Source organism: Littorina saxatilis, linkage group LG7 (genome assembly GCF_037325665.1).
Source record: "Littorina saxatilis isolate snail1 linkage group LG7, US_GU_Lsax_2.0, whole genome shotgun sequence".
Lineage (NCBI taxonomy): Eukaryota > Metazoa > Mollusca > Gastropoda > Littorinimorpha > Littorinidae > Littorina > Littorina saxatilis.
Window position 1 is genome coordinate 52,599,904 of NC_090251.1, and position 10,360 is coordinate 52,610,263.

The following is a 10,360-nucleotide window of genomic DNA, read 5'->3' on the forward strand; positions in this document are numbered from 1 at the left end:
TGCTCAACTAACAGATTTCATTAACTGTACAAAAGGTGTGAAGCAAGGAGACGTGTGCAGTCCAATTTTATTCGCTCTATTTATAAATGAGCTGGCATTGGAAATTATTGATAATGGTAGGCATGTTGCAGTTCCACTTTTTACCTTGTGTTTTAGATACAATATCTAAGAACACACCAAAGTTATATTCAATACTTTACAACAGTCATGCTTCAAATCAATCTCGTAAAACACTGATGATTTAGATTAATGAATAAATTTATTGGTTGGTAATATTTCCGGATTCTTTAACAAACTATTTCTATTTTAGATCTAACGAATTTGCGTTCATAGTTAATTGTTCTTGCATTGACAGCTAGTTTAGGTCGAACTGGACTTATCTCAACTGGGCTGGTTAGTTATAAAGTCCGAATGTCCTGATGGAAGCCTGGATTCACATGATGACCATAGTATTGACGAACTTGATGCAGATCACTTGATGATGATGATGATTAGTAGACAAACTCCTTTTGCTCCTCGCTGGTGGATCACACTGGTGGCGTAGCTTGGTTAGTTCACCCTTATCCCAGCGGATCCCAGACGCTCGAACCCCTGGATCAAAGGTAATACTTGTTATTAACAACGGTATCCTAGGATCAAGGTTAATTTTGATTTCTTGCCCTATCTTCATGTCGGGCAGTTCGCAGACAAACCAAGCATGGTTACTGAATAAAATACTAGATCTATATGCCGAACTAACTTGCAGCATGTACGTTTATGATTAACTTCATTAAACATTCTAAAACAAATATATGCGACATGGATGTGAGTGTATAATAGCTGTTCCTAGATGGACGCTCGACAACGACACCTTACCTCTTGATGCTCCTTTCCGGACACTACTCTACGAGTCTGTGCGGCTGCGGGTTACATCTCAGGCCTTGGGATGGTAGGTTAGGTGCAGGCGGCTTTTCATCGGTGGTTACACAGGATTCTTGTTCCCCACTTGTAGCCTCTCAGTACCCGGCAAATAGTGACCGTAATGGTTAGCGGTTCACGTTTCCTTCCTCCAAATAACTGTTTTCATCCCACGATGCAATTCCATGAGTTACGTAAATTCGCATATTAATGACGCAGTAATGACGTTGGTCCAACATGTAGATTCTCATACTAGTGACGTCATTACTTCGTCTCCAAGGTCTCGTAGACTCTTACCCTAATGGTGCAACAAAATATTTCAGTCTCGGCTAAACAAGAGTTGTTTGGAGTTGAGTCGTAACATAACCCCGGGGGGTGGACAAGCGAAATCTTATTTCGTTTCCGTTTATACGACTCAATATACAATACAATACAATACAATATACAATATGCATAAACAATTGTTTCCACATTTTGGAGTAGATCCGCATGAGCCTGTCGCGGCCAGTTTGGCCTCACTACTCCAACGGGGTGGACAAATTTTCCTTCTGGACTCTGAAGCTCAGTTGATGCGACTCAAATAGTCGGCACCTAGGTTGTCCTTTCCTGGGATGTAGTTGATTGTGAAGGAGTATGGTTGCAATTGTAGCGACCATCGTAACAGACGAGGGTTTGTTGGATTCCTCTGTAGGCATTTCAAGGGTTGGTGGTCTGTCTCCAACACAAAGTGTCGTCCGTACAGGTATCTTTCAAACTTCTGTACTCCCCAGACTGTTGCTAGACATTCCTTTTCCACAGTCGCGTATCGGGACTCAGCCCCGAGTAGCTTCTTCGACTGGTACGCTACGGGGTGTAGCTTCTCTCCATGTAGTTGCATCAGTACCGCACCGATTCCTCGGTCTGATGCGTCAGTGCGGAGAACGAAGTCCTTGCCGAAATCAGGCATTTTCAGGACTGGTTTCTCACTGACCATTCGTTTGAGTCTTGCGAAGCTCTTCTTTGCCTCGTCACTCCATTTGAGTTTGTCTGGCAAGCTCTTCCTTGTCATGTCGGTGAGCGGCACGACCACAGTCGAGTAGTTTTCCAGGTACTCTCGGTAAAACCCCGTGAGACCCAAAAATGCGCGTAGCTGTTTCTTTGTAGCTGGCTCTTTGGCGTTCACGATCTTCACGATTTTATCGTCTTCTGGCCACCTCTCTCCATGCCCGATTTCATGGCCAAGATACGGCAATTGGTCGAATCCGATGTAGCATTTCGACGGTTTTGCTGCAAGGTTGGCTTCTTTGAGCCGCTGAAGGACTGCCTTCAGGGCTTCCATGTGTTGCTCCCACGTCTCAGTGGCTATCAAGATGTCATCCATAAAATGGTACACATCGTCTCTGTTGAGGGGACCTAGCAACTTCCTCATCATCCTGTTGAAAATGCCAGTGGCGGTCTTCAACCCGAAGGGCATGTTCACCCATCGGAACTGGCCTCGTGACGTCACAAACGCGGTTTTGTCTCTGTCTTCCTCGACAATGGGTATTCCCCAGTAGCCACGCGTGAGATCTAGCTTGGAGAAGTACTTGGCTTTTCCTAAGCTTTGGAATAAATGTTGAACGTCGGTGATGGGTTCCCCATCGAACACCGTGACATCATTCAACCCACGGAGGTCCGCGCAAAAGCGGTACTTCCCTTCTTCTTTCTTTTTGACGAGAACAATGGGTGAATTGTAAGCTGAGTTGGCGGGTTCGATGACTCCTAGCTTCAACATCTCTTCGACTTCATTCTCCACCATCTTCACATACGCATGTGGAATGGGGCGTGGTCTTATATAGACCGGTTTCTTGTCTGTGACCTCGATTCGACACGTAGTCAGATTCGTGGTGAGTGGTACGTCGGTCAGATTATCTAGTCTGTCCGCGCAGATCTGTCTCGCTTCAGTTCGCTGTGACTGAGTGAGTTTCTCTGAAAAGTGCACGTGGTCTAAACCTTCTGTGCGCTTTGTCTCAAATGTTGGGATAGTCCTCTGACTGTCCAACCTGAAGATGTCGTCGTTAGTGGTTTCGTCCTCCTCTACCACTACTGAGACGATCACTTCTTCCTCTTCTTCTTCGACTACTGCAACCGGAATTGTTCCATCGGTGACAGGTTGCTCACGTTCGACGTAAGACTTGAGGAGGTTGACATGGAATACTTTTTCCTTCCTCCTTACTTGGACTTTGTAGTCGAAATCATTCAACTTCTCTAACACTTCAAATGGACCTTGCCAAGTGAGTTCCAGTTTGTTTGTTTTCAATGGCTTGAGAATCAGGACTTTCTCTCCTGGTTTTAGCGACCTTGGTTTGGCTTTACGATCGTAATATTGAGCAGATCGCACTGAGGCTTTTTTCAGGTTCTCTCGAGCAAGCAAACAGGTCTCTTCGATCCTCTCACGAAGGTTCACTACATATTCCGCAGTGGTTTTGACCTCATCTGAGACGCTCTCATCTGTCCAAATCTGTCTCAAGAGTTGCATTGGTCCTCTGACAGTACGCCCGAACAACAGTTCGAATGGCGAGAAACCTAAACTCTCTTGAGGAGTCTCGCGGTATGCGAACAGTAATGCAGAGATGAACGTATCCCATGCTTTGGGCTGTTCTATGCACATCTTTTTGAGCATGTTCTTTAACGTGCCATTCATTCTCTCGCACAAACCATTCCCAGCTGGATGAAATACCGCAGAGGTTTTCCTTTTGATGCGGAGGAGTTCAGTGACTTCCTGCATCAGAGTGCCTGTGAACTGGCTCCCGTTATCAGTCAATATTTCACTTGGGATACCGAGTCTAGTCCAAAAATCCCACAAAGCATCGGCTACTGTCTCGGCGTGGATGTCCTTCAACGCGACAGCTTCAGGGTAGCGGGTGGCAAAGTCAACCATGACGAGGATGTACCGTTTTTTGTTCTCGGACATAGGAAGAATAGGCCCGATGATATCGACGGCTACTCTTCTGAAAGCAGTCTCGAACACTGGCATCTTGCCCAATGGGACCTTCTTCGTAAGGTGTTTTGGCGCGGATCGCTGGCAAGCGTCACATGACAAGCAGTAGCGGCGGATCTCAACACCACAGCATGGCCACCAAAATTCGCGTCTAATCCTTTCGGCGGTACGACGCTGACCTTGGTGTCCTGCCATTGGATGATCATGGCCGAATGCGAGCACCTTACTACGGAACGATTTGGGAAGAATAACCTTCAAAGACTCCTCTCCTTTCCGATTGAACGTCGACTGGTACAAGATACCATTCTTTTCCACGACCCTCATGTGGCCTCTCTCTTCTCCAGTAGCAGCTTGTTTCCTGATGCTGTCTAACGAAGGATCTGTCTTCTGAGCCTCGCGTAAGTCCTTTGGAGTAAACATATCCGATGTTGGCTCCCGGCTACTTGGCTTACTCGCAGATTTGTCTCTATCATTGTCCAATTTGGACTGTGCTCTGGTATCTACGGCCCCAGCGACTGTCTCAGCGCTGTCGTGATACCAGGCAGGTTCTCTGACAGGGAAAATCGGTGTTTTCCTCCTGTCGTTCTGAGTTCCATGGAACTCCCCTATGAGCACCGGCATTATGGGATCCGCCATGACCACGACTTCTGTCTCTCCGCAGAAGAAGGGCGAATCCACATGAATGATCGCGGTCTCGCAGTACCGGACTTTACTTTTGTCCGCTAACGTGGTCCTCTTTCTCTGACCAGTCATTTTGTCGGCCGGCACAAGATGTGCGGCCACCACAATCGAGCTACAGCCCGAGTCTCTCAGGGCGGTCACTCGTTTGCCGTTGACTTTGACGTCAACTAGATCCGAAAACTTTTTTGTGGTGCAGTCTCGACACAATTTATCTAACGGGGATTTTCTTCCCTGTGTTTTGCGTCGGACATCTTCAACCGTCACAGCTCCGGCGGTGTTGCCTTTTTTCCGTAAGGGACAATCGCTCGAACGGTGTAGACCTACGCGACAATAGAAGCATAGTCCTGCTTCTCGGAGTTTTTCGCGTTCCGCCGGTGTCAAAGAAGATCTTTTACCTTGTTGAGGTGATGGTTTATGATCCTTCTCAAAACGTTTCGTTCCGTCCTGAGGAGTTCGCGTTGGTGTCGGTCTCAATCTATTTTGGCTTCTGTTCAGCTCATAATCGGACGCGAGTTTTCCCATCTCCTTGGCATTGATCGGGTTCCGGTCTTTGACATGCACGGCGAGATCAGAAGGCATTGACTGCAAGGACTGCTCTCGCAGGATCAAATCGGTTAATCCTTTGACAGTTTTCTCGCACGGATCAAGCTCGATCCACTTGGTTAGGTACCGATCGAGTCTAGTGATGTGTTCTTTGTAAGTTTCCGCGGGATTACGTCTAGTATTGCGGAATTTCATGCGATATTGCTCAGCGGTGAGCTGGAATCCTTCAAATAACGCGCTCTTCACCTTTTCATAGTCGTCAACATCCTCATCGTCCATTTTGGACACGATGGTACGGGCCTTACCTTTCAAGAAGTATATCAGCCGGGAGGCTTTCTTTGATTCGTCCAAATTCATATCTCTGGCATAGTGTTCAAACTGTTTGAGCCAGGATTCAACGTCATCCTTGTCATCAAGGTAAGGGATTTTGGGAATGAAACGGGGATCATGGTCATGTGAGGGTTGGGAAGGATGAGCTGCGTTTCCATTCGTGTTCATCTGAACCTCGCTCTGAATGCGCAGCTCTTCTATCCTAAAGAGTCTGTTTCTCTCATTCTCTTGGCGCTCATCTTTACGCTCTTCTAGTGCTAGCCTACTGGCTTCTCGCTCATGTTCACGCTCTTTATCCCTCTCCCCTTGGACGAATGACTGTAGTTCCTTTCCCTCCAAACCCAACTCTTTCCCCATGGTGATCAATTCCTTGATCGAACTGACGCTGGGACTTGATGGAACGGTCTGCTCGACCTGTCCGTTCACAGGCTGAGCGGCGTGGCCGTCATCACCTAGATCGGTGATATCAATCAGATTTGCTCCTTCTGTATATTCTGGGTCTATGCCCACGGTTGACGAGAATCTGGTGTAGTGCTGATGATGTCTGGTATCAGCCATTTTAGGTAATCCCTCAAAATGCAAAACTTTGGTACATCCACTCTTGGTGGTACTCTAATATGGAAGACTCTTACCCGCAGGTATTGTTCAACCTTTCAACACTGGTACAAACAATGTTACACGCGCACGTGATTTTTCCTACACCTGTCCTTCGTCTCTATCTTGAACCGAAACGACTAACTAGGACTTAGTGGTGTGTCGCTGAGTAAGTTGCCTTACAAAGCCTTATGTGATGACGACCTTCAGTCTGTCAACACACCCACAGAAGTTTTCCCCACTATTAACTATCAACCCGCGGGTTATAGATAACTAATAATGTGAAGCACAACTTAAATAAGCAACACGTTTTAAATGTTACTCCGACTAGAGTTATAATTTAATCTGAACTTAAACTAAGGTCCTAGTACTATCGAGCGTCCATCCTGGTTGGAATTATAACACACTCACCGTTTTGATCAGAACTTGAGAGTATAATTCGAACCGACAGTTCGTTAGTAAACTGCCAATTTCCCGTGAAGTTGTCGAACATCAATTCTATGTCTTACCTTATGACTATGATACTGTTCGACGAACTAGATGGAAATCCTTCCACGAATTAATTTAGCAAAAACGCTGTTCGTGAACAACAGCGATCGCGAAGATTCTTTGGGCAGAATGTACCCAAATCAAACACGGAGTTATTTAAAATTTCTTCTTACAGAAATAATTTAAATATTCTACTTACCACCGTCTGGTCTGTATATGAGTGAATCCGACATGAAGCAGGAAATGATTTTGAATTTTGAAGAAAGAAAAAAATGAAGAAAGATTTTTCCAGAAAATATTCTAATTTCCGTCGCTTCACGGATAATTTGACTAACTAATTTATGGGGTAAACAGTTGTCAATGCAAGTTTTTCTTAGGTACGAACACGAGTTCAGTATAGATCTCCGGACAGAGCCCCCATTGTTGCAGTTCCACTTTTTACCTTGTGTTTTAGATACAATATCTAAGAACACACCAAAGTTATATTCAATACTTTACAACAGTCATGCTTCAAATCAATCTCGTAAAACACTGATGATTTAGATTAATGAATAAATTTATTGGTTGGTAATATTTCCGGATTCTTTAACAAACTATTTCTATTTTAGATCTAACGAATTTGCGTTCATAGTTAATTGTTCTTGCATTGACAGCTAGTTTAGGTCGAACTGGACTTATCTCAACTGGGCTGGTTAGTTATAAAGTCCGAATGTCCTGATGGAAGCCTGGATTCACATGATGACCATAGTATTGACGAACTTGATGCAGATCACTTGATGATGATGATGATTAGTAGACAAACTCCTTTTGCTCCTCGCTGGTGGATCACACTGGTGGCGTAGCTTGGTTAGTTCACCCTTATCCCAGCGGATCCCAGACGCTCGAACCCCTGGATCAAAGGTAATACTTGTTATTAACAACGGTATCCTAGGATCAAGGTTAATTTTGATTTCTTGCCCTATCTTCATGTCGGGCAGTTCGCAGACAAACCAAGCATGGTTACTGAATAAAATACTAGATCTATATGCCGAACTAACTTGCAGCATGTACGTTTATGATTAACTTCATTAAACATTCTAAAACAAATATATGCGACATGGATGTGAGTGTATAATAGCTGTTCCTAGATGGACGCTCGACAACGACACCTTACCTCTTGATGCTCCTTTCCGGACACTACTCTACGAGTCTGTGCGGCTGCGGGTTACATCTCAGGCCTTGGGATGGTAGGTTAGGTGCAGGCGGCTTTTCATCGGTGGTTACACAGGATTCTTGTTCCCCACTTGTAGCCTCTCAGTACCCGGCAAATAGTGACCGTAATGGTTAGCGGTTCACGTTTCCTTCCTCCAAATAACTGTTTTCATCCCACGATGCAACTCCATGAGTTACGTAAATTCGCATATTAATGACGCAGTAATGACGTTGATCCAACATGTAGATTCTCATACTAGTGACGTCATTACTTCGTCTCCAAGGTCTCGTAGACTCTTACCCTAATGGTGCAACAAAATATTTCAGTCTCGGCTAAACAAGAGTTGTTTGGAGTTGAGTCGTAACAAGGCATGGTATTACTTTAAACCCTGACATTGTTGAATTGTTCATTCTACTGTTTGCCGATGATATTACTTTGCTGTCTGAAACTGTTGTTGGTCTGCAGTCACAACTACATAGTCTATATTTTGCTTCACAGCGCCTTGAGCTTAAAGTAAACATGGGGAAAAGTAACATCGTGGTTTTTCGTAAAGGTGGATATCTAGCTGCTCGTGAAGTTTGGTATTTTGGTGGGCAAAGAATGGAGGTAGTAAATGCATACAAGTATTTAGGTATTTATTTTTCTACCAAATTAAGCTTTAATTTTGCTTGTCAAGATCTAGTTGCCAGAGCAAAACGTGCAGTACTGTGTATTATGAGTAATTTGTATAAATTCGATAGATTGTCTTTGGATGTTTTTATCAAGCTTTTTGACTCACAAGTTCAACCTATTGTTCAGTATGGTGCCGAGGTATGGGGTCTGATGCAGGCAGCAACAGTAGAAAAGGTGCATTTGTTTGCTTTAAAACGTTTTTTAGGTGTTGACAGGCGTACTCCTAATGATCTTGTATATGGTGAATTTGGACGTTATCCCATTTACTTAAATTCATATGTACGTTGCATAAGATACTGGCTGAAACTGACAAGAATGGATGACAGTAGATTACCCCGTAAAGCATATAAGATGTTGTTTTCTCTAGATAGCAGAGGTAAATCTACTTGGGCATCACAGGTACGGTTGTGCCTGTGTCGATATGGTTTTCAGTATGTATGGATTAACCAAGGTGTAGCCTGTATTAATTCGTTTTTGGCATGTTTTAAGCAACGCATTATTGACTGCCGGTGGCAAGAGTGGGATAATCATATTCAGACTAGCGACCGGTTTGCATTGTACCGTACCTTTAAGACAACAAATCTTGTAGAAACATACTTGTCAATTCCAGTAAACAGACACATTTTAAATGTTTTGGTTAAATTTAGATTGGGTATTTCCAGACTTGCTTTACATACAGAAAGGTATAAAGCTGTAAGTGAAAATAATTTGGTCTGTCGTTTGTGTCAATCTAGTACTGAAGATGAATTGCATTTTGTTTTATGCTGCCCTGCACTGGAAAATCTAAGACGTCAATTTATTCCAGCAAAATTTTGTAGATGTCCTTCGAACTTCAAACTTGCACTGTTGTTGTCTGTGAAAAATGAAACTATACTTTGCAATGTAGCTAAGTTCTTGTATTTTTCATTTAAATGTTTAGAAAACGCTGTTTAAGCATTAGTATTTTATGATTATACATTGTCTTTTCTTCTGTTCACTTGAAACGACGCGTGTGTGGATTGCTGCTGCACACACGCTCTACTTTTGTGTAACCAGCCCCCTTCCGAAAGGGGCTAAGGCCTTAAAGGAATAAAATCTTGTTCTTGTTCTTGTTCTTGTTCTCTCTCTCTCTCTCTCTCTCTCTCTCTCTCTCTCTCTCTCTCTCTCTCTCTCTCTCTCTCTCTCTCTCTCTCTCTCTCTCTCTCTCTCTCTCTCTCTCTCTCTCGAAGCGCATCATTTGGTAGAGAGATATGCGTGTTAATGATTTGCCATGGAGCGGCGCGTTCACGAGTCAAGTTTTCTCTCAGTGTCTTTTTTACTTCTTTATTATTTTTATTGCATTCTTCCATTTTTATTTTATTTTTTTTTAATTTTTTTTTATTTGTGTGTGTGTGTGTGTGTGTGTCGTAAAGATGCTTTTAACTAGTTTGTTGAAAGCCTGGTGCATCAAAGGTTACCGTGTTTTCCATTACTCGTTCGACAGCGCGCGTAAAAATGTGGGGATGGTTGCTTTTAAACATTCTTTTTGTTTGTTGCCCGTCTTTGAACTCGTTTTGAACTTGAAATAATCTCAAAAACAAATGTTGAAAGTGGCAGGTTTTGCACGCAAGCGTAGCGTGTCTGTCTGTCTGTCTGTACTATGCCAGTAATTGTTCATGTCTGTTATTTGGTTTGTGTGTGTGTGTGTGTGTTGGGGGGGTATGTGTGTGTGTAGGGTGTGTGTGTGTGTGTGTGTGAGTGTGTGTCAGTATGTGTGTGTGTGTGTGCGGGTGTGTGTACGGGTATGTGTGTGTGTGTGTGTGTGTCTGTCTGTCAGTGTGTGTGTGTGTGTGTGTGTGTGTGTGTGTGTCTGTCAGTGTGTGTGTGTGAAAATAGAGATAGATTGACAGACGTTACAGGATATTTTAAAAAGCAAGGCGTTAGGGGGGCAAGGGGATGGTGTTACACTGCAACAGAGAGGAGGGTAGAGGTATGTTTCATTTTGTTGTCTCCTCCTACTTTCCGTCCCCTCCCAGTGTAGGCTT

The 10,360-nt window shown here is 43.9% G+C and overlaps 1 protein-coding gene and 2 long non-coding RNA genes across 3 annotated transcripts; all 3 read right to left on the reverse strand.

The window, feature by feature from the left end:
* Positions 1 to 240: 240 nt before the first annotated feature.
* Positions 241 to 1,931, reverse strand: LOC138971781 (uncharacterized). Its single transcript, XR_011457374.1, has 2 exons — positions 856 to 1,931; positions 241 to 591 (listed from the first exon to the last, which is right to left on the reverse strand). It is a non-coding gene; the product is annotated as an uncharacterized lncRNA (long non-coding RNA).
* Positions 1,932 to 1,941: 10 nt separating this feature from the next.
* LOC138970233 (uncharacterized) lies at positions 1,942 to 5,968 on the reverse strand. The gene is made up of 2 exons (XM_070342729.1): positions 2,124 to 5,968; positions 1,942 to 1,987 (listed from the first exon to the last, which is right to left on the reverse strand). Exons 1-2 carry the CDS (start codon positions 5,966 to 5,968, stop codon positions 1,942 to 1,944), a joined length of 3,891 nt encoding a protein of 1,296 aa, XP_070198830.1.
* Positions 5,969 to 7,031: 1,063 nt separating this feature from the next.
* Positions 7,032 to 7,980, reverse strand: LOC138971782 (uncharacterized). The gene is made up of 2 exons (XR_011457375.1): positions 7,647 to 7,980; positions 7,032 to 7,382 (listed from the first exon to the last, which is right to left on the reverse strand). It is a non-coding gene; the product is annotated as an uncharacterized lncRNA (long non-coding RNA).
* Positions 7,981 to 10,360: the final 2,380 nt, after the last annotated feature.

Excerpts from the sequence above, each read along its gene's own strand:
- LOC138970233 (XM_070342729.1), bottom strand. The coding sequence starts at position 5,968 with ATGGCTGATACCAGACATCATCAGCACTACACCAGATTCTCGTCAACC. Across the intron at positions 1,988-2,123 it reads ATCGGATTCGACCAATTGCC|TACCTGGAAAACTACTCGAC; the intron begins GTATCTTGGCCA and ends TTTTACCGAGAG.